We start from the raw sequence: 24,520 nt of genomic DNA, 5'->3' as shown, positions 1-24,520 counted from the left end.
CATTAATTCGGGATTTACCTCTAGCAGAGAGTTCTGGAGCTTCACATTTAGGGCTGCTTTCTCTTCTTCCAGCTGCTTGATTTCATTTTCTGACTTCTTCTTCACTTCCTCCAACTGTGCTTCTACTTCCTAAATGATGATTAGAAGAGTTATCCATATCCAAGACATGAATGCATGGACAAGACATCTACACATTCACACCCTGCCTTATCCCAAAGGGGTTCAAAGAAGCTTACAATAAAGGTCACAAGATACAAAATTAATCTACAGAAATCCATTGCATTTCTATCCACTAATAATGAAGCAGCAGAAAGAGAAATTAAGAAAGCAATCCCATTTACACTTGCACCAAAAAGAATAAAATACCTAGGAATAAACTTTACCAAGGAGATAAAAACCTGTACTCTGAAAACTATAAAACATTGATGAGAAAAACTGAAGACAACCCAAACAAACGGAAAGTTAGGCTATGCTCATGGATTGGGAGAACAAATATTGTTAAAATGTCCATACTACCCAAAGCAATCTACAGGTTTAATGCAAACCCTATCAAAATACCAACAGCATTTTTCACAGAACTGTAACAAATAATCCTAAAATTTGTATAGAACCATGAAAGAACCCAAAATATCCAAAGTAATCTTGAAAAAGAAGAATAAAACTAGAGGTATCACAATCCCACATTTCAAGATTTACTAAAAAGCTGTAGTGCTTAAAACAGTATGGTACTGCCACAAAAACAGACACATAGGTCAATGGAACAGAAGAGAAATCCCAGAAATAAATCCATGTTTATATGACTCCTTGACGAAGGAGGCAAGAATATGCAATGGGAAAAAGACAGTCTCTTCAACAAATGGTGTTGGAAAAACTGGACAGCTACATGCAAAAGAATGAAACTGGACCACTTTCTTACACCATACACAAAAATAAACTCAAAATGGATTAAAGACCTAAATGTGAGACCTGAAACCATAAACATCCTAGAAGAGAACACAGGCAGTAATTTCTCTGATATCAACCATAGCAACATTTTTCTAGAGGCAAAGGAAACAAAAGCAAAAATAAACTACTGGGACTACATCAAAATGAAAAGTTTCTACACAGCAAAGGAAACAATCAACAAAACTAAAAGACAACCTACTGAATGGGAGAAGATACTTGCAAATGACATATCCAATAAAGGATTAGTATTCAAAATATATAAAGAATATAGAACTCAGGGTGCCTGGTTGGTTCAGTCGGCAGAGCATGCAACTCTTAATCTTAGGATTGTAGGTTCGAGCCCCACATTGAGTGTAGAGATTACTTAAAAATAAAATCTTAAAAAAATGAACACACAACATCCAAAAACCAAATAATCCATTATAAAATGGGAAGAAGATTTGAACAGACATTTCTCCAAAGAAGATAACCAGATGACCAACAGACACATGAAAAGATGCTCAACATCACTCATCACTAGGGAAATGCAAATCAAAACCACAACAAGATATCACCTCATGCCTGTCAGAATGGCTAAAATAAAAAACACAAGGAACAAGTGTTGGCAAAGATGTGGAGAAAAATGAACCCTTTGTATACTGTTGGTGAGAATGCAAACTGGTGCAGCCACTGTAGAAAACAGTATGGAGATCCTCAAAAAATAAAAAGTAAAATTACATATGATCTAGTAATTCAACTATTGGGTATTTACCCAAGGAATATAAAAACACCAATTCAAAGAGTTACATGAACCACTATGTTTATTGCAACATTATTTAAAAGAGTCAAATTAAGGGAAGCAGTCCATGTGTCCATTGATAGATCAATGGCTAAAGAAGATGTGGTGTGTATACACACACACACACACACACACACAAAGAGAGAGGGGGAATATTACTCAACCATGAAAAAGGATGAAATATTGCCATTTGCAGCAATATGGATAGATCTAGAGAATACAATGTTAAGTGAAATAAGTCAGAGTTAGAAAGACAAATACCATATGATTTCACTCATATGTGGAATTTAAGAAACAAAACAAACATACAGAGAAAAAAAGAGACAAGCCAAAAAACAGACTCTTAACTACAGAGAACAAACAGATGGTTACCAGAGGGGAGGTGGGTGGGGGATGGGTGAAATAGGTGATGGGGATTAAAGAGTACACTTCTGGTGAGCATTAAGTAATGTAGAGAATTGCTGAATCACTATATTGTACACCTGAAACTAATATAACACTGTATGTTAAGTACACTGGAATTAAAATTTAAAAAAAGATTGATTTATTAATTTAAAAAGTCACTGGAATGAATAAACCCAGAGTCAGCAGCATTTTATATAAACCATTACTTTATTCCTGGCATTGATTTACTTCTGGATCTCAGCTTTTAATATTACTTAAAGGAAATAACTTCACAATTATTAAATTCTACTTCCAAGTTAAAAAAAAAAAGCCTACAATAGTCATAAAATATTGTAAGAAAACACAAATTAGAAATTAACAATGGGGTGCCTGGGTGGCTTGGTTGGTTGGGCATCTGACTCGGTTTCAGCTCAGGTCATGATCTCAGGGTTGTGAGATGGAGCCCATGTGGGGCTCCATGCTCAGTGAAGAATCTATTTGGGACTCTCTACCTCCCCCTCTGACCCTCCCTCTGCTTGTGCTCTCTCTCTTTCTCGCTCAAATAAATAAAATCTTTGAGAAAAAAAGAAATACACAAGAAATTCAAAAGAAAACAAATGTTAAGATTATACCCCAAATCTGATAAATATTGGTGGGGGGGGGCGGCGGTGGGACATGGTAGACATCTGGGTTTAAGTTTTACAGTGTAAAGTGAGAAAAGAGAATGCTCATTACTGACACAATTCTCAGTGTTCCATAAGTCATGAAGCCAACTACATTCTCAGATGCAGGGAAATATTAAAATCAGAGCAAAATTTCCCTGGGATGACCTGGGGTTAAATGGAAACCTATCATTCACTCATTCAACCAACCAATATCAATGGAATATCTATTACATGCCAAGTATTGAAGGGGCTAGGGATACAGTCACTGTGTGCTGGTAAATGTTAAACAACTGGCTTTCAATCAATCAATCAATCAATCAATCAATCAAACTGCTTTGTAGCATTTGTTGATTTCCATGTATAAGTACTCCTACTATGGCCGATTTCAAGTTACTACCATGATGTCACTGAGCAGAGAGAGCTGGGAAAAGATGTGATACCTGCCTCTCAGGAGTCAGTACAAGTTGGCTCTGACACACTGGAGGTAATAGTGAACAGGGTTCCCCAGTGGGGAAAACAAGTAGGAAATAGGTGATTATAATGAAATGTAGTAACAGCTACGTGAAGGTAGGATCAGTAAAAACTGGACAAAATGAGACAGGTGAATTTGGGAGGTGGAGCGGGGAGTGATCCCCCTTAAGGGAGAGCTAGGCATTAAGGCCAAGAAGGGAAAGGATATGGAATGAATGGTGACCTAAAAAGCTGGAGAGCAGAACTGAACAGGGGAGTGGTGTGGGATGAAGCAAGAGAGGCAAACAGGAGTCCAACCACGTAGGGTCTTAAAAACCACGTGAAGGAATTTGAACTACACCATGAAGATGATAGGGAGCCTTGGGAGAGTATGAAACCAAGGTTGAGTTTTCAGAGGATCCCCCTGGAACGGAGACTGGATTCAAGGGAGTGGGGAGAAGGGACGCAGGGAGACCAGTAAGGAGATCATCGCACGGCCCAGCAAGAAATGGTGGGTGACTGGATCAGTGTGTGACCACCAAGGACAGGGGGAACTGGACATATTCCAGGGCCATCAAAGAAGTGGACGAATGGGTTTGATGACTGACTGAATGTGACACACAAAGGAGAAGTCATGTCTGACTACTGGGTTTCCGACTTGAGCATCTAAAGAGATATTGCTACTGATCACCTGGAGGACACCTGTACACCTTCTGTGGGGCCAAGTCCAGGTCAGGCCAGTGGCCCTGAGGTCAGGCACTTAGAAGAAAAGGGGGATGCAATTAGATTGGAAGGTCACATGAGGTGGACACTTAGCATGGGTATCGTCTCTTCAGTAAATCGAAGATCCCTTTTGCAGGGCTTGATGTTTGGAAAGTTCATTTGCTAAAAATGACATATAAATTATCCTTTTGCTCCCAAGAACCATCAGAAACAAATTCTGATTTTTTTATTTCATTAATTAGCTTCTTAGTCACTGAAGCTTTTATTGAATAAAAGTTTTGTTAAACATGCTTCCCGGTAAAGACACTCACTAACTCTGCCAAAGTGTGCTCTCGGTCACGACAGTGTAGACGCCTGGGAGAAAGATTCCTAGCAGAAAACAAGGGCTTTTTCTAATTCTACACAGCCTAACTTCCCAGGGTCCTTGTGATCAATCACAGCTTCAGCTGTTGCCTTGACAAATGGACCTAAAGTGAAAAAAAAATGTCACCAGATGGAAAGAGCTGACTTCATTAGTGATTTTTGGCACCTGGAAGCTTCATTTTAGGTGCAGAATAATGTAGTTTTCTGTCAGAAGACGAACAGCTCTGGGTCATCTCGAGAACACAGATTGGGAGGAAAGCATGCTTATATCCAGCTCAGTCCAAAGTGACCCTGAGGATTTCAACAGGAAACTTTAACAATCTCCTAGCTAGGCAAAGAGAAAAAAACACAACTACAAGGATATGAACATGAGGGAAAAGGAGACTAGTGCTTTCAAATCTAAAAACTGCAGCATCCCATTCCATACCTGGAACAAGGTTCCATGGGCCATTAATTTCCAGAAGTCACAGAGCACTTCCAGAAACTGTTCTTCTGAACACTCACGGTACTCAGGGAAAAAGCTTTATTGCATCCGTTTCACATGGAAGAAATCCCATGAGGTTAAAGTAGGACTCACACCCACCTTCTGCTTCCTTGTCTAGACTGTCCACAATTACAGGTAATTTAAAAAATAGACACATGGAGTTTGAGGCCCATGTTGGGTGTAGAGATTACTTAAATAAATAAACTTTAAAAAAAAAAGGCGGGGGGAAGACACATGAAGGAGCCACAGTGATGGGAGCAACAAATGAGCAACCACAGAAAATTACTAGATTTCAATTGGTGCTTTAAAGGAAAACACGTTGAGGTGCCTCGGTGGCTCAGTGGTTAAGCGTTGGACTTTTGTTTTCAGCTCAGGTCATGATCTCATGATCCTGAGATCGAGGCCCAAGTCGGGCTCCACACTCAGTGCGGAGTGTGCTTGAGATTTTCTCTCTCCCTCTGCCCCTCCCCTGACTCACACACTCACTGTTTCATTCTCTCTTTCTAAAGTAAATAAATACAATAAATCTTTAAAAAAATAAAGGAAAACGAAACATGCTTTTTTCAAGAAGAAAAATTACTATTTGGAATGCCTCTGCCTGCTGTTCCCCCCGCTTGTGTGCGCTCTCTCTATCAAATAAATAAATAAATAATCTTTTTAAAAAATCTGTACTTTCAACAAGCTAATATTCATAATGTCCAGCATCCAATCAAGTATTACTAACAGAGGCTGCAGGGGCCCGAAATGCAAATGCTGGGGGATCACACAGAGAACCAGCCAAGAGGGACACGAGGGCACTGGAGAGCCACCTCGCCCCACCAGCCCTGCTGGCCTGAGGAGCTGGGCTGGAAGGCAGGTAGGATAGGTGCCCGCTCCCTGTCTTTGTGAAGCTCCCAGAGTCTAGAAGGCAGCCGCAACATGTGACTGTGGGCCCCTGGGAGCTGGGGCTTCATGACGCCTGACACCTGTGGTCTTTCTGTCCCGAGGCTTCCTCTGCCCCAGGAACTTGTCTCCATTTGGATTCAATGTGTGGTTCACCCAACAACAGAGCAGGCCCACACTGCCACAGAGGCAGTGCCCTGACCTGTTCACCGGCACAATGCTTTCAGATATAGGTGCTGAATAAACATTCGGGGGTCAGTGTGGGACCCATGGATGAATAGCTATTGCTCAAATATTACTTTATACTGGATAGCCCTAGATTTAGTTTGGCTGTTTCTTTAAATGTGACCTGCCCTAAAGAACAATGCGTTCATTAGTAGAAAATACCTACTGGGCACCAACTACATTGAGGGGTTCAGTCCCTGTGCCCACCAAGGTCACTTTTTAGAGGACGGATCACAGTCAAATGAAGCAATCACAATGGCTCTTAAAGCCTACTGGGACCATTGTGTGAGTTCAGGGGGTGGATGGACCAGGCTAGGCTACTTTGTGGGGGGCTACTTTGTGGGGGGAGGCTTTCTCTGTGGGAATTCTCATGGGCATGGAGATGAAGAGGAGGAGCACTCCAGGGGAGGTGGCCAGCAAAGGAGGGGGTGACACAAAGGCCTGGGAAACTCCCCAGGGTTGGGTGGAGTGAGGAGCATGTGTCCTGGAAGTCATAAACCCAAATAGGGCCCAGCAGGATGCAGCAGACATGCTTAGCCATTGCTCAGGCTCCCCGGTCGGAGGAGGGGAGGGTGTGGAGAACAGCTGCTGGGTCCAGGGGAGCACAGCCAAGGTGATGGGCATTCTGGGAGGAGGGAGCTCAGGAGGACACTTTGGTTTGGGGCATGAGCAAGTGGGAGAATGGGATCCCTTGCTGACGGGGACTCAGGGTGACCCTCTCTGGATTTGCGCACCATTGTCCCAAAGCGTTTCCTTTGTTTTTCATAGCGGAAAACATGTCTACAAAGCCTTCTACAAGTGCTGTGCAGCCAGGCTCCCTTAGGGCTGACTGTCCTGCAAGAGCTGCAGAACGCTGTTTCCTGCAGGCCAGCCCAGGGCATCTCTGAGCTGCACCCAAGCCACCCCCTCCCCCGCCCACCGCCCTGCAGTCCAGTCCTTCCACCACTGCCACACTGAGGGGCATGGCACAAACAGGGTGAGCCTATCTTCAGTTTTCTTTTGTGGAACCGAAATGCCTGACCTTGAGAGTGTGGTTCAGGCCATCGCTTACCTTTCAAAAAACCCACTTCTGTGCAGGAAAACTTTCAGGGTTATTTTCGGCAAAAGAATTTCCCAAAGATACATATTCATTAGCCCTGAGTGAATGAAATCCTGTGTCTGTGGGGCCAGACATGATGGGGCGTATTGGCAGGCGTTCTGGGTGTAGACTGATTCGGGTTGAAATGCCCGATCCCTGCTTTGGGAAGCATGCGGATACTCCCCTCATTGTGTCTAATTGGGGGTGGCGTGAAAAGTCAAATTACTGCAGCAGTTCTGTGTCACCTGGGTTCTTCAGTGCCAGGGGAGGGGCTGGCCTTGGCTAACCTGAGCAAGAGGGTGGCAGGTACTTGGGGCTTACCGCTGGGCCAGGCCTCAGGATGGTCCTGGGTGGCTGCCTGGAGGAAGAACCCTGCATGAGACCCCTGGTCCTGGAGTCCCTAGGGGAGTGCCCAGGTGGATGTGCGAGGACCCCAGGCTGACGTGGAGGAAGGAGAGACTGACCTTTGGGGCTTCCAGGTGGGCTGACCACCAGGCTTCTCTTCCCCTCTAACCACACTTTGGTGATGGGAATGAGGGCAGAGGTCATTCCCAAGCAGGAAATTGGGGGGAGTGGGTAGGGACAGGAATGAGTGTCCCATCTGTGGTCAGTGTAGTGCGCCAGCCCATTGGCAGAGCCAGTCCATCCATCCTCAGGGCTTGAATCCTGGTCCAGGCTCCCTCTGGGGGGTGGGGAGTGGTGTTGGGTAGATGAGGCCTAGGATACGGATACTAGTAGGACAGGGCTACTTTGATATAAGTTTTGAGCAAGTCCTACATCAATACCAACCATCCCGGTAAGCCCATCCCTACTGATTTCCTCCAGTAGCATACACTGAATTTCTCAAATGTCCTCAACACACAGAAGCAGACATTTTCTGAGGACTCCCCACTCCCAACCAGAGTTTTGGTCACTACAAAGTTCTCATCCATCCTTAGGAATAAATACAGCAAGCAACATGTTTTTAGTTGTCATGTCCTCATCACTGTCTGCAGGGAAGACTGCCATGATCATGTGACTTTCCACACCGTTTGCCCTCTAATTTCCCAGTCGTGTCTGGCCAGGCTGAGCAGCTGTAGTTCTGGCCACGCTTTGATTTGCTCCTTCTGGTTTGGGCCATAGCTGCAGCTGCACTTGCTAGCCACACTTGTGTAGACCCACCACCCACTGACACACCAGGTTTAAGAAGATCCAGAGTCTCTTAACACCCAAATTATCCAAGATATAATTAAGAACAGTCGTCATACCAAGGACCAGGAAAATGTCATCTTGAGTAAGTTAGACAATCCAAAGACCCCCAACACCGAGATGACACAAGTTTGGGGATTTCCTGATGAATCTTAACGTAGCCATCATAATAATGCTTCAAGAAGCAATCATAAACATGCTTGAAACAAAAGAAAAACAGTCTAGGCAAAGAAACAGAAGATACAAAGAAGAACTAAGTTGAAAATTGAGAACTGAAAAAGCACAATAACTGAAATTTTAAAAACACAGTAAATAGGCTCAATATAGGGGCGCCTGGGTGGCTCAGTCGTTAAGCGTCTGCCTTCGGCTCAGGTCATGATCCCAGGGTCCTGGGATCGAGCCCCACGTTGGGCTCCCTGCTCGGCCGGAAGCCTGCTTCTCTCTCTCCCACTCCCCCTGCTGTGTTCCTTCTCTCACTGTCTCTCTCTGTCAAATAAATAAATAAAAAATCTTAATAAATAAATAAATAAATAAATAGGCTCAATATAGCATAATGGAGAGGGATCTAGAGGAGAGTCATAAACATGAAAACAGAACAATAGAAATGACCTCATCTGAACAACAGAGACAAAATGACTGGAAACAAAAAAGAAAAGGGAAGAAAGAACAGAACCTGTGAAAAGGTAGCAAAAACTCTAACATTTGTGTGACTGGAATCCAAGAACGAGAAAAGAAAAAAAAGTGGGAGTTAAAAAGTATTTCAAGAAAAAATGAGGGATGCCTGGGTGGCTCAGTTGGTTAAGCATCTGCTTTCGGCTCATGTCATGCATGGTCTCAGGGTCCTGGGATCGAATGCTGCATCAGGCTTCTTGCTCAGCGCGGAGCCTGCTTCTCCCTCTGCCTGCCACTCCCCCTGCTTGAGCACTCTCTCTCTGTCCCTCTGACAAATAAATAAATAGAATCTTAAAAAAAAATGGATGATAATCTCCCAAATTTGGCAAAAGATATAAACCTAATAATTCAAGAAACTGAGCAAAAACCAAACAGGATAAGCCTAAAGAAATCCACACACATGTTACAGACTAAATTGTGTCTTCCCCAAATTCCTATGTTGCAGTCCTAAACCCCCATGCATTTGGAGGTGGGGCCTCTGCAGGTAATTAAGTTGAGATTAGGTCATGAGGGTGGGTCCTTCATGATGGGGTGAGCATCCTTATAAAAGACACCAGAGAGCTCTTGCCCTCTCTCCATGCACGTGCACAAAGGAGAGGTCATGTGAGCACACAGTGAGAAGGTAGCTGTCTGCAAGCTAGGAAGAGGGCCCTTCACAGAACCTGACCATACTGGCAGCCTGATGATGGACCTCTAGCCACCAGAACCGTGAGAAAATTAATACCTGTTGTTTAAGCCCATAGGGCTTGTGAGTTCTTAGACATGGCACTAAAAGCATGATCCATAAAAGAAAACACTTGATAAACCGGATTCTAGCAAACATATAAACTTTGGGGTGCCCAGTGGTACAGTTGGTTAAGCATCTGATTCTTGGTTTCAGCTCAGGTCATGATCTCAGGGTCATGGGATCGGGCTCTGTAGAGTCTACTTGAGATTTTCTCTTTCCCGCTCCCTTTGCCCTCCCCCCTCAAATAATAAAAAAATCTTTTTTTAAAAAAAGTAAAGGGCGCCTGGGTGGCTCAGTTGGTTAAGCGACTGCCTTCAGCTCAGGTCATGATCCTGGAGTCCTGGGATCGAGTCCCGCATCGGGCTCCCTGCTCAGCCAGGAAGTCTGCTTCTCCCTCTGACCCTCCCCCCTCTCATGCTCTCTCTAGTTCATTCTCTCTCAAATAAATGAATAAAAATCTTTAAAAAAAAAAAAAGTAAAAACTTTTGCCCTATTAAAGATCCTGTTAGGAGAATGAAAAGAGAAGCTACAGAAGAGGAGAACATATTTGCGAACCACATATCTGACAAAAATGTGTATGTAGAATATACAAAGATCTCTCAAAACTCAACAGGGAAAAAAACCCCCAAACTATCCAATAGAAAATGGGCAAAAGACATGAACAGACATTTCACCAAAGAGAGTATACGGATGGCAAATAAGTACGTGAAAAGATATTCAACAACACTAGCCATTAGGGAAATGCAAATGAAAACCTTTATATCACTACCTACCTGGTAGGACAGTTGGTTAAAATAAACAGTGAAAACATCAAATGCTGGAGAGAATGTGGATCTCTCACTCATTACTAGTGAGAATGTAAATGCTACAGTTGCTCTAGTAAGATAGTTTGATACGTTCTTCAAAAGCTAAACATAAACTCTATAACCCAGCAATCATGCTCCTGGACATTTATCCCAGAGAATGAAAAATTAAATTCACACAAAACACTGTGCACAAATGTTCACTGCAGGTTTATACGTGTAATAATAGCCTTAAGACTGGAAACAACCAAAATGTCCCCCAAAGGTGAACGGGTGAACAAACTATAGTATGTCCATAACATGGAATCCAACTCAACAATAAAGAAAAAAGAACTACTGATGCACCAACTTGGCTGGATCTCAGGGGCATTATGCTGAGTGAAAACAAAAAAACCAACCACCCTCAAAAGGTCACCGCTGCAGGATTTCACTCATGTAACATTCTCAAAAGAACAAAACTCTCAAGATGTAGAACAGATTGGCAGTGGCTACAGGCAGGAATTGTGGGGACAAAGGCGGGTGCCTGAGGGAGATCTTCATGCTGACAGAGCAGTTCTGCGCCTGGGCTGTGCTGTGGCTTACGTGAATGAACACAATACAATGGCAGAACCAGACACGCACATCATGCGCATGTCAGTTTCCTGGTGTTAACACTGTTCTGCGGTGATGTAAGATGTTACCACTGGGGTAAAATGGGTGATAGGTGCCTTTATGAAGGGACCTTTCTGTACTACCTGCAGCTTCCTGTGGATCTATAAATCTATCCATCCATCCATCCATCCATCCATCCATCCTAAGGCCATACCTGTCCACACGTTCCAAAATAGCTCCCTAAAGCTAGCCTTCCCACCCTGGCTCTCTGGAGCTCAAGGCTTCCCTGTGGGCCCAGTGGCCCCACCCTATGGGTGCCAGGCAGTGGGGGAGGAGGAAGGAGGGGTCTAGTGCTGGGCTGGGGCTGGGCTGTTGCTGGGCTGGGGCAGTCCGGGACCAGTCTCTTGTCCATAGAGAAGGACAAGTGTGGGGCTGAGGCAGCACCCAGAGCACCCTCCTCCCAGAGCTGATGCTCTGCCTTCAGGAAGGAAAAGGCCAAGATAAGGAGCCGGCTCACAGTGAACCCTCCTGCCCTCATTCCCTCCCATCCTCCTCAGGACTCCCTCTGTCCCCCTGATCCTGCAGATCCCCTCCCCAATCTGCCATCTCCTGCCTCCCACTCACCCCCTGACCTGCACCACCACCTCAGTTGTCTGCGTTTTACAGATGAAGGAACTAGGGACTCGGAAGGGGTGAGCAGCTGCAGATCACACCCCCAAAGTGGTGTCCTGCCCCTTCATCTCCAAGAAGCTGCTATGTCTGGGGCCCTGGGGGCGCAGGTGAGCTGGGTCTGAGCAGCTGAGCAGAGGATGTTCTCAATGCTGGATCACGGAAGTGATCCAGTCACCCCTCAGGTCCCAATTACCTGAACTCTACCACCCTCCCCACTGGCTCCTACAACCAACAACCCTCAAAATGGCTCAGACACCACCCATCTTAGAAGCACAAGCTTGCCTCTCACCCAAATCTCCGTCAAGTTCACCCTGCCCACCCCCCGCCCATACCCAGCTTCTTCACGACTCTCCTTAGTTTACCCCCGGTTGCTAGGAACGCATTGATTTGAACACCCCCCGGGGGCCACAATTCAGGCTCTCCATCTCCACCTTGGCTGGAGCTGCAGGTGGGCCCCAGCTCACTGGGATCCACACCTCCCTTGAGCTCCCACCCCACTGCCCCTGGAGCTGGAGGGGCCCAGCCTGGAGCCTGGGTTTCCTCCTCCCTCCCCACACCCCCGCATCCAATTCATCACCAATTCTCAGCTCTGCCTCTTGGAAGTGGCCACCTCCCTCCAGGTCCACAGACACTCCCCCGTTTCCCAGACGCACCTGTTCCCACCTGTTTCGTGCTCTGCCTTGTTAACTCCATCCAGCCCCACAGCTAGAGCAGCCAGAGCAAATCCCACATCTCTCCCCGCAAATCCTTGCTTCCTTGGCTCAGAGCACACAGCCCACCATCCTGCCCCTCTCCAGTCTCTACCTACCACCCTCACCCCACACCACCTCCCCCAGAGACAGGGAATGGTCTCCCCCTCTGGCCTTCTCCACCCTGGTCTTCACCTCACATGTGCTCTTCAAAGTCTGCATCCATCGGGAGCCTGCAGCTGAGAAGCACTTGCTGCTGTGGCCGGAGTTTGCAGCCGTAACATCAGGGTCCAAACCCAAGGTTTGCCACCAACTGGCTTTGAGACCTTGGACCAGAGATGGTATCTGCAGAATTACTGTGTGAGGACCTTCTGCTTCTCTTTTATTATCAGAATGGCACCCACCTCAGTGGCTGGCTTTGAGATCTAGAGGAGTCCACGTGTATGAAAGTGTTTGACAGGGACAGGCAGGCTGTGCTCAGTGGCAGTTCTCCACGGAGAGCCAGGGCGACCCCTGCCCACCTCCTGGAGAATACAGTGACTCATGAGGCATGGTGGTGCCTGCAATTCCAGCACGTGCATTGAGATCACCCAGGGATTGTTCATCTCAAGTCAATTATTTTAAATCATTTATTTAGAGTTCCTAGAAATCCTGAAATTCGTGTCACCTCCCACTCCAGGACGTGATCCCCAATCCACCCCAGCTCCTTCTCTACACCCTCCTGGGTGGCCATAGGTGGGGACATCACCGTTTCCATGGGCCAAGACTTCCAGGAAGCCATGCATGTTGCTGACAAAGCTCTCAGCTCACGGACATCGGCCTGCCTCTGACCCCACAGCTTAGCCTGTTCTTGTAAGGCCTCCACTCCTCCTGCAGGTGGGAGCACCGGTCGTGAGCCTGGAGAGGCTCAGCTGATGATTCCTCCACACTGGCCTGGGTCTCCTCTGGAACTTGCTCTCAGCCTCCTCTGCATCTCAGGCCGTGGCCAGGGAGGCCTGGCTCTCGGGCAAGGTGTTCTTTAATTCTTGTGACACCCAGTGACAAAGCAGACTTCTCAATCTCTCGTTTTCTTCTTCCACGTTAAGAGCACATCTTTTAGGGGCGCCTGGGTGGCTCAGTTGGTTAAGCGACTGCCTTCGGCTCAGGTCATGATCCTGGAGTCCTGGGATCGAGTCCTGCATCGGGCTCCCTGCTCGGCGGGGAGTCTGCTTCTCCTTCTGACCCTCCCCCCTCTCATGCTCTCTCTCTATCTCATTCTCTCTCTCTCAAATAAATAAATAAAATCTTAAAAAAAAAAAAGAGCACATCTTTTAGCTCACTTTCTGAAAGAGAGATTTATTCCTTTCCCTCCTTGTATTAAAAGCTTCCTTCATAAATTCAGACTTTCTGACGAACGCTGCCAAAGATTTATCGATGCGTTTCATTTCCAGGGGCAACTCTTTCAGCTTTCAGTCTATCTCAGTTAAGGCACGCTCCTTCCAAAGAGAACCCCCCACAAGATGTAGGCTCCCCAAATGGTGTGCCACTGGGATACCAGGCTGGAGTTGGTTCCAGGCCAGAGGGCTGAGGGCCATGGCCCACCAGTAGGTCCACACAGTGACGTAACGTGGGGAATGCAGTCTGAGTGGTTCCAACCAGTGGTCGGTCAGACCTTGGCATTCAGGCACAACTCTGCGACATTTGGGAGGCAGCCTCCAACAGGGGGAGGAGCCTCTACCTTTGCAGACAGCCTCTGTCCTGGCTCCTCCACTGGAAGACAGATGTCCCAGGGACTCATTTTCCCTGCGCTAAGCTCTTGGTCAGCCAGGCATCCAAGGGAATCTTTGGCCCCACACTGACCTGAGTGGAATTCCTGGCCTGTCGAGTGTCTGGTAGACTCACTCACCTTTCGCTGAGCCAGGGTGGCAGGGCTCCCAGTTGGGCAGGGGTCCAGGGGACTCTTTTGCCCTGTGGTGAGCTGGGTCAGAGGGCTCCCTCTGCTTGGAGGGTTTGCGTTCAGTCGATTGTCCAGGGGACTTGCTTATCCAATGCTGAGTGGGGTGGGAGAGTTCCCTGGCTGTCCCTGGGCCTCATTTGCCCTGTGTTGAGCCAAGTCAAAGGTCTCCCAGTCACTTGGGTATACAGGGGCTCATTTGCCCTGAACTAAGCCAGGTTATAGGGCTCACAGTCAGAAGGCTCCCAAACGGCGGTGTCTGGGAGGCTCACTTTGCTCTATGCTAAACTGTGTCAGTGGGCTCGAAGTTGTCTGGGTGGCCGGGGGACTCATTTGCCCTTTGCTGACTGGTAGGAGAGCTTCTGGTCTGCAGTGTGTCCGGGGAACTCGTTCACCCTGTGTTGAACTGGGTGGGATGGCTTCCGGCTGGAGGGCTCCTAGTCCATCAGATGTCTGGGGAATTCATCTGCCCCATTCTAAGTGGGGTCAGAGTCCTCCTGGTCCAAGAGCACTCAGTCAGCTTGCTGTCCTGGGGACTCTTTGCCCTGTGCTAAGTTGGTTCAGAGAATTCCCCATCAGCGAGGTGTCCAGGGAATTAGTTTGCTCTGTGCTGAACAGGGTCGATGGGCTCCTGGTGGACCCAGTGTCTGGGGGACTCCATAGCCCTGTGTTAAATTGGTTCAGAGAATTCCCCATTGGCAAAGGGTCTGGGGGACTTGTTTGCCTTGTGCTGATCTGGGTCAGAAAGCTTGTGAATGGCTAGATGTCTGGGGGATTAGTTCACCCTGTGATGAGCTGGGTCACAGGGCTCCTGGTTGGCTTGGTGTCTGGAGGACTCAAATGCCCTGTGCTCTGCTGGGTTGAGGGCTCCCAGTTGGAGGGCTCTCGGTGAGTCCAGTGTCTAGGCAACTCATTTGCTCCATGCTGAGCTGGGTCAGAGGACTTGTGGTACAAAGGCACTCAGCTGATTCACTATCCTGAGGATTTACTGCCCTATGCTGAGTTGGTTTTGGAGAATTCCCCATCATCTGAAGGTCCAGGGGATTTGGTTGCCTAGTGATGATCTGGGTCAGTGAGCTTCTGGTCGAAGGGTTCTTTGTTGGCCCATCTGAAAGACTCAATTGTCCTATGCTCTGTTGATTTGGAGGGCTCCCAGTCAGCCTAGCATCCTGGAGACTTGTTGGCCCCATCATGAGTTGGGTCAGAGACATCCCCATCAGCTCTATTTCTGGGAGATCCTCTCACTCTGCGCTGTGGGGTTGGTGTGTTCACACTTCACCATGTGTCTAGAGGATTAGTTTCTCCTGTGCTGACCCTGGACACAAGGCTCCAGTTCAGCAGAATGTCCAGGGGACCTTCAGGACATGCCACTGGCTTCCCTGTGCTGAGCCAGGCTATGACCCCAGAGGACTAGAGGAGCTTTGCCTGACTGGGTGAAGGTCCACTGAACTGTGATTCTCAGAGCCCCCCACCTTTCTGCCAAACGGGACTGAGTAATTGGGTGGTCTGGCCAGTCCTGCAGTGGGGCCTGGGTCTAGGTGGTGCTGAGTGCTGGCAGAAGGACTCACGGGACCCCAGAGGGGCAGAAAGGTAGACGTGAACATGAAGTGGAGTGAAGAGTGTGGGTGAGAGGCTGGGGCAGGACCATTTAGGGGAGAAGTTGCCATTAGCAGGAATGGAGAACCGTGAAGCATACCCCAGTCATAGCTGCCCGATGGAGGAGCCTTGGGCATGTGCTGGGTTTTTCTAACAGCCAGGGTTCATCCCAGCTCCTCCTGAGGGTGCCATTGTGCCCCAGCCAATCACCAGGGGGCTCTCAGCTTGGCCTTGCTCATGTGGCCAATCACCAGGCAACTCAGCTGGCCATCACCAGGTGGTTTTCACTGTGCCCCAACTGACGTCATCGTCTGGACTCCAAGTTTTTTTTGTTTTTTTTTTTTAAGATTTTATTTATTTGACAGAGAGAGACATAGCGAGAGCAGGAACACAAGCAGGGGGAGTGGGAGAGGGAGAACCAGGCTTCCCCCAGAGCAGGGAGCCCGATGTGGGACTCAATCCCAGGACCCTGGGATCATGACCTGAGCCGAAGGCAGACGCTTAACAACTGAGCCACCCAGGTGCCCCTGGATTCCAAGTTTTTAAAGAAAAATATATTAACTTGTTTTGAGAAGAAACGTTACTATTTGGAATGTATTTATTTAGTTATTTATTTTATTTTATTGTTATGTTAGTCACCATACAATACATCATTAGTTTTTGATGTAGAGATCCACGATTCATTGATTTCGTATAACACCCAGTGCTCCATGCAGTACGTGCCCTCCTTCATACCCATCGCTGGGCTAACCCATCCCCCCAACCCCTCCCCTCTAAAACCCTCAGTTTGTTTCTTGGGTACATAGTCTCTCATGGTTCTTCTCCCCCTTTGATTCCCCCTCTTCATTTTTCCCTTCCTTCTCCCAATGTCCTCCATGCTATTCCTTATGTTCCATAAATAAGTGAAACCATATGAAAATTGACTTTCTCTGCTTGACTTATTTCACTTAGCATAATCTCCTCCAGTCCCATCCATGTTGATGTAAAAGTTGGGTATTCATCCTTTCTGATGGCTGAGTAATATTCCATTGTATATACAGACCACATCTTCTTTATCCATTCATCTGTTGAAGGGCATCTCGGCTCTTTCCACAGTTTGGCTATTGAGAATATTGCTACTATGAACGTTGGGGTGCACATGGCCCTTCTTTTCACTACATCTGTGTCTTTGGGGTAAGTACCCAGGAGTGCAATTACTGGGTCATAGGGTAGCTTTATTTTTAATTTTTTGAGGCACCTCCACACTGTTTTCCAAAATGGCTGTACCAACTTGCATTCCCACCAACAGTGTAAGAGGGTTCCCCTTTCTCCACAACCTCTCCAACATTTGTTGTTTCCTGCCTTGTCAATTTTTGCCATTCTAACTGGTGTAAGGTGGTTTTGATTTGGATTTCCCTGATGGCTAATGATGATGAACATTTTTCATGTGTCTGTTAGCCATTCTTTGGAGAAGTGTCTGTTCATGTCTTCTGCCCATTTTTTTGACTTGATTATTTGTGTTTTGGGTGTTGGTTTGAGAAGTTCTTTATAGATCTTAGATATCAGCCCTTTGTCTGTAGTGTCATTTGCAAATATCTTCTCCCATTCTGTGGGTTGCCTCTTTGTTTTGTTGACTGTTTCCTTGGCTGTGCAGAAGCTTTTTATCTTGGTGAAGTCCCAAAAGTTCATTTTTGCTTTTGTTTCAGTAGCCTTTGGAGGTGTATCTTGAAAGAAGTTGCTGTGGCCAATGTCAAAGAGGTTACTGCCTATGTTCTCCTCTAGGATTTTGATGGATTCCTGTCTCACATTGAGGTCTTTCATCCACTTTGAGTTTATCTTTGCGTATGGTGTTAGAGAATGATCGAGTTTCATTCTTCTGTATATAGCCGTCCAATTTTCCCAGCACCATTTATTGAAGAGATTGTCTTTTTTCCATTGCATATTTTTTCCTGCTTTATTGAAGATTATTTGACCATAGAGTTGAGGGTCCATATCTGGGCTCTCTATTCTGTTCCATTGGTCTATATGTCTGTTTTTGTGCCAGTACCATGCTGTCTTGGTGATCACTGCTTTGTAATATAGCTTGAAATCAGGCAACGTGATGCCCCCAGCTTTGTTTTTCTTTTTCAACATTTCCTTGGTGATTTGGGGTCTTTTCTGATTCCATACAGGTTTTAGGATTGCCTGTTGCAGCCCTTTGAAAAATGTCATTGGAATTTTGATCGGGATGACATTGAAGGTATAGATTGCTCTGGGTAGCATAGACATTTTAACAATGTTTATTCTTCCAATCCATGAGCATGGAATGTTTTTCCATCTTTTTGTGTCTTCTTCAATTTCTTTCATGAGTGTTCTGTAGTTCCTAGAGTATAGATCCTTTACCTCTTTGGTCAGGTGTATTCCGAGGTATCTTATGGTTTTTGGTGCTACTGTAAATGGAATCATTTCTCTAATTTCTCTTTCTATAGTTGCGTTGTTAGTGTATAAGAAAGCAACTGATTTCTGTGTATTGATTTTGTATCCTGCTACATTACTGAATTGCTGTATGAGTTCTAGTAATTTGGGGGTGGAGTCTTTTGGATTTTCCACGTAAAGTATCATGTCTTCTGCGAAGAGAGAGAGTTTGACTTCTTTGCCAATTTGAAAAAATTTAATTTCTTTTTGTTGTCTGATTGTTGTTGCTAGGACTTCTAGTACTATGTTGAACAATAGTAGTGAGAGTGGGCATCTTTGTTGTGTTCCTGATCTTCACGGAAATGCTCTCAGCTTTTCCCCATTGAGGATGATATTCACTGTGGGTTTTTCATAGATGGATTTTTTGAACTTGAGGAATGTTCCCTCTATCCCTATACTCTGAGGAGTTTTAATCAGGAAAGGATGCTGTATTTTGTCAAATGCTTTTTCTGCATCAATTGAGAGGACCATATGGCTCTTCTCTCTCCTCTTATTAATGTGTTCTATCACATTAATTGATTTGCAAATGTTGAACCACCCTTGCATCATGGGGATAAATCCCACTTGGTCATGGTGGATAATCCTTTTAATGTATTGTTGGACCTATTAGCTAGGATTTTGTTGAGGATTTTGGAAACCCTATTCATTAGGGACATCAGTCTGAAATTCTCCTTTTTGATGGGGTCTTTGCCTGGTTTGGGGATTAAGGTAATGCTGGCCTCATAGACTGAGTCTGGAAGCTTTCCTTCTGTTTCTATTTTTTGAAACAGCTTCAGGAGAGTAAGTATTATTTCTTCTTTGAATATTTGGTAGAATTCCCCAGGGAATCCATCAGGCCCTGTACTCTTCTTGTTTTTTGAGAGGTTTTTATCACTGCTTCAATCTCGTTACTGATTATTGGCTTATTCAGGTTGTCAATTTCTTCCTGTTTCAGTCTTGGCAGTTTATAAGTTTCCTGGAAGGCATCCATTTCTTCTGGGTTGCTTAATTTATTGGCAATAGTTGTTGATAATAATTTCTAATAATTGTTTCTATTTCCTTGGTGTTAGTCATGATCTCTCCCTTTTCATTCATGATTTTATTAATTTGGGTCCTTTGTCTTTTCTTTTGGATAAGTCTGGCCAGTGGTTTATCGATCTTATTAATTCTTTCAAAGAACCAACTTCTAGTTTCATTGATCTGATCTACTGTGTTTCTGGTTTCTAATTCATTGATCTCTGCTCTAATCTTAATTATCTCTCTTCTAATGTGTGGCTTAGGCATTGTTTGTTGCTTTTTCTCTAGTTCTTTAAGGTGTAAAGTTATTTGGTGAATTCGAGTTTTTTCTACTTTTTTGAGTGAGGCTTGGATGGCTATGTATTTCCCCCTTAGGACTGCCTTTGCAGTATCCCATAGGTTTTGGACTGATGTGTTTTTGTTCTCACTGGTTTCCATGAATTGTTTAAGTTCTTCTTTTATTTCTTCATTGACCCAAGCATTCTTGAGCAGAGTGGTCTTTAGCTTCCAAGTGTTTGAATTTCTTCCAAATGTTTTCTTGTGATTGAGTTCCAGTTTGAAAGCATTATGGTCTGAGAATATGCAGGGAATAATCTCAATCTTTTGGTATCAGAATGTATTTATAATAAAGTTTGTGGTGCAACAGCAAGAGTCAATGAGTACAAAGTCAAAAATGTCACTCAGAGTCACCATCAGCAGTCATAATAACACCAATACTAATCAATACATGTGGTATTAGACCCCATGAAGGGTCACACTTCAGTAGTAAAGCTAAAATGGCACCAGAGCAAACACTACACTAAAGTCATCCTAACAAAGTTCTAAAAAGTCTGGAAAATGGTACCTCTTAACAATAAAAAGAATAAGTCTGGCAAAGATGAAGCTGATTCACAAGTAATTTAACTGCTTGCCAAAACAAAATTCAGCACTCAAGAAAGGGTGATAACAAAATGCAGTCTTTCAATAAGTTAACACTCTTAATGTCCAGCAGCCAATAAAACATTATTGAATATCCAAAGAAGCAGGAAAATGGGACTCATAACCAGGAGAAAAATCCACCACAGGGAAAAGAAAACCCAAATGTCAGATGACAATGCTAAACGAGCAATTATAAACATGCCCAAGAATTAAAGGAAAACAAATAGAATGAGGAGAAAAAGGGAGACTGTAAAGGAGGATCAAATGGAATGCGGAAATGAAAAAATAAACCCAATAGGCTTTAAAAAAAGAAAAAAGATAAATGAACTTGAAGATAGAGCAACAGAAACTTTCCAAACTTTCCAAGCACAGAGAGACAAGGAGACCAAAAATAAATGACCAGAGCTTCAGTGACTTGTAGGACAATATCAGAAGGAGGGGAAGTCGGAAAAGAAGATGGCCTTAAAATTTCCAAACTGGAAAAAACTATAAACCCACAGATCCAGGACATTCAATGAACCCCAAGCAGAAGAACATACATACAAAAAATCATACATGGCATACAATAATCAAGGTGTGGAAACCAGTGACAAAGAGAACCTCTCAAAAGCGGTCAGAAAACAAAAGACTTATTATACACAGGGGGACTAGGAGGAGATGCCAAGCTTTCATTAGAAGAAAATGCAAACCGGGGCGCCTGGGTGGCTCAGATGGTTAAGCGTCTGCCTTCAGCTCAGGTCATGATCCCGGGGTCCTGGGATCGAGCCCCACATCGGGCTCCTGGCTCAGCCAGGAGTCTGCTTCTCCCTCTCCCTCTGCCTCTCCCACTGCTCATGCTCTCTCTCTCTCTGTATCTCTGTGTCTCAAATGAATAAATAAAATCTTTAAAAAAAAAAAAAAGAAGAAGAAAATGCAAACCAAAAAATGCTGAATGACATCTTTAATGTTTTGAAAAAAAAACCAAAAACCTCTAAACTTAGTATTCTATATCTAGCAAAAATAAAGACAAAATAAAGACATTTTCAGATATATAACAACAGAGATAATTTGCTGTGAGTGGACTTACACCACAAGAAATGTGAAAGGGAGTTCTTCAGGCCAGAGCAACAAAGACTATAGAAATGGGAAATGGGAAAGGATAACTATAAGATTATAATCTAAAAATATAAATTTTATGAGAAATATTTTTTCTCATTTAAAACTTTCCCCTAAAAAAATAATTGGCTTTTTAAGGAAATATAAAAGCAATACACTGTTGAGTTTGTAAAATGCGTAAAGTAAAACATATGACAACAACCATACAAAGGTCAGGAAGGGATAAATGGAGATGTATTGTTGCAGGGTTTGTACGGTGAAGTCATATATACATGCATGAAGTAAATAGTATTTGGTGGCGGTGATAAATTAAAGGCGCATGTTGTAAATCCTAGAGCAACCACGAGAACACCCCTCCCGGATGAAAAAAAAAAGGAAAAAAGCGAAATAAGTCATTAGTGAAGATAAAAAAGGGAGTACAAGAAATAAATTCAATGAATCAAAACTAAACAGAAAAAGAAGTAAAAAGAAAAGAGAACAGATATGATAAAGAGAAAAACAGCAAGATGGGAGACTTAGTGATAACTACATTCAATGTAAATGGTCTAAAAGGCCCTCAAAAAAGGGGGGGAAGCAAAGCCCCACCCCAAACCAGGAGGGAAACATAATTTATTTCTACACGATTCATTTCCCAAATGGACTCATGCCCCCTGATTAAAGCCGAAATGGGACTTCTACAGTCAGAGTCAGGCTTGGCTAGCAGGTTACCCGGGCAACCTGTGGTTCTGGGAGAGCCATTGTTCCTCCCGCTGCCTGTGGCTCTGGATAGAGTGTTCAGCTATTTGTCTGAGCATTGGATTTGTGTGACCCCTCGCAGCTCATGAGAGGAAAATGCTTTCCACACAGCTGCCTCCTGCCCAGCGCAGCGGGGGGAAACCATGGGCTCTGAACTCAGGCTGTCAGGTTTTAATACTGGCTCCAGCACTCACTGAGTTGATATATAACATCTTTGAGCCTCCGTTTTCTTACCTCTAAAATATGAACACCCGTTGGGGCAGCTGGCGGCTCAGTCGGTTGAGCGGCTGCCTCCTTTGGCTCCGGTCAGGATCCCAGGGTCCTGGGATCGAGCCCCTCATCGGGCTCCTCGTTCAGCAGGGAGCCTGCTTCTCCCTCCCCCCCGCCCCTCCCCCTACCTTGTGCGCGTGATCTCTCTCAAATAAATAAAATATTTAAAAAAATTTTTTTAAATAAAATAAAATATGAATATGCGTTTTGAAATCCTATTGGGAAGATTCAATGTGCTCCTAGGAATAAAGTGCTTTACAAAGTACAGTGAGCACACCCAAAATATGAAAAATAATAAAAAAAATATTGTAGGCACTGACCAATATTAACACACATGAGGTCACCCAGTGCACATGGTACCTAATCATAGCCATTGTTCATCGAACTTTTACTGCCTGTTGTACACTGAACTAAGAGTTTTGCTTTGTTTTTTTTTAAAGATTTTATTTATTTATTTGACAGAGACATAGTGAGAGAGGGAACACAAGCAGGGGGAGTGGGGGAGGGAGAAGCAGGCTTCCCGCCAAGCAGGGAGCCCGTTGCGGGGCTCAATCCCAGGACCCTGGGATCATGACCTGAGCCGAAGGTAGACGCTTAACGACTGAGCCACCCAGGCAACCCTGAACTAAGAGTTTTTATATAATACCATAAGGAATCCACAGAACAAGCTTTCAAAGTATTTATCCTTATTTTAGAAATCATGTTTCAAAGAGGTTAAGTCATACTGCTAGTGGACATGTCACGACTCTGTAGACCATGACCAGTCTGGGTCTTTTGTGAGTTCGTTTATTTACCCAACACATACATTTATCAAGTACCTACTACTCCTCACCACCGCACAACACTGCATTCCTCAGGGCTATATGATCGTCTTTCAGCAGAATCAAAGCTGATAACACAGGCTCTCGCAGGATAAAGAGGCTATGTTCACAATATTATTGATTTACACTTCATTCTTTCCCTAAAACATCACAAATGTTATTTGCTTTTCCCAACAGACATGAAGAGATGAGGCTTTGCATTCCTTCTCAGCAGAAAGCTGCCCCCTTTGGTGGGAAGTTGGAACAGTACCCAGAGGCTGAGAATCTTCTCTCACATTGGCAAGCCACTGATTAATGACCTGCATCTGCCTATTAGGCCCCCAGGCATGTACTATGCTTTGTGTTTTCCACACAGATTACCTCATTTAATCCTCACAGCTACTCTAGGAGGTGCTATTATCATCATCTGCTTTATAAATTCAGAACCTCAGGCATGCAAGTTTTTCCTCTGAGGGGCCGGCGCTCAGTAACCCACTGGACTCACAGAGCTGGAGGGTGGCAGCGCTGGGATGTGGATACAGGCAGTCGGCTAGGGCCTGAGGGCGTGCTTCATGTTATTTCTCTCTGTTTTTGCTGAGGAGACTTGAATGTCCCTCAGTTAAATGCTCAGAGGATACAATTCTACCTCATGTCAATGACTCTAGGCCCTACCTGCTCACAGCCTTAGGGGTGTCCCTGTCTCCTTCAAAACACCCTCAACTTCCTTGGTCAGACAAATAACGGAGATGTGTACAGAGCAGGAGCTCAGTAAGTGTCTGAGGAAGGGACGAAGAAATACAAGAGAAAAGGAGGGCGGTAGAGGAGAGGAGAATGAATCTGAACAGAGTCTATGGGAGGAGATCCCACCTTCTGCAGCTTCCTCCTCTCTGCCTCCACCGATGAGCGAACAGACTTGATTTCTAGGGTGTGCTTCTTCACTAGGTCTTCCAGTCGCTTCACTAGCTGGTCTTTGAGATGTTTCTTCTCCTCTTCTGTCTGATGTTTGATTTTACGAAGGTCTTCTTCATATTGTTGCTTCATATATTCCGTCTCAATACTTGCCTCTTTCTTGGTCTAAAAACAAGAGAAAGGGCCTTGTAAACCTGCCAGCGTGGGGTGAGGAGCAGGGAATCACTGTTTCTCTTTGGTACAACGTTTACAACATTTACACACTGATTTTACCGCACATAGTGCAAGGGGCCATAAAGTTCATAAGACTATGGATCTGATATTCATAAGAGCCTTCACTTTATCTACCATCAGCAAAAGTCTCCTTGGAATCCTGTACCTGTGGTCACGGGATCGATATTCCAGCCCACTCTAGTGGTGTCTAAAGAATGCTTTGTTTGTTTTGATTGGGGAACAGATAGTGGGAGTCCTATGCAAGTTTCCAGTTTCCCAGGAGCCAACGACAGAAGTTGGGAG

At 45.0% G+C, this 24,520-nt stretch overlaps 1 protein-coding gene across 1 annotated transcript in view; it reads right to left on the bottom strand.

Moving 5' to 3' along the window:
- The window catches only part of FAM184B (family with sequence similarity 184 member B), a 138,230-nt gene that overhangs the window by 48,883 nt on the left and 64,827 nt on the right, over positions 1 to 24,520 (bottom strand). Inside the window, exons 5-6 of the mRNA XM_035005239.1 lie at positions 23,963 to 24,169; positions 19 to 129 (exon numbers count right to left, since the gene is read on the bottom strand). Coding sequence (XP_034861130.1) covers positions 19 to 129; positions 23,963 to 24,169 — 318 coding nt within the window. The remainder of the gene's footprint in view (positions 1 to 18; positions 130 to 23,962; positions 24,170 to 24,520) is intronic.

Source organism: Mirounga leonina, unplaced genomic scaffold (genome assembly GCF_011800145.1).
Source record: "Mirounga leonina isolate KUSES-001 unplaced genomic scaffold, KU_Mleo_1.0 Mir_129, whole genome shotgun sequence".
In the NCBI taxonomy this organism is placed as follows: domain Eukaryota; kingdom Metazoa; phylum Chordata; class Mammalia; order Carnivora; family Phocidae; genus Mirounga; species Mirounga leonina.
Note: the sequence above shows the minus strand (reverse complement) of the source record. Positions and strands in the feature narration are given on the sequence as shown.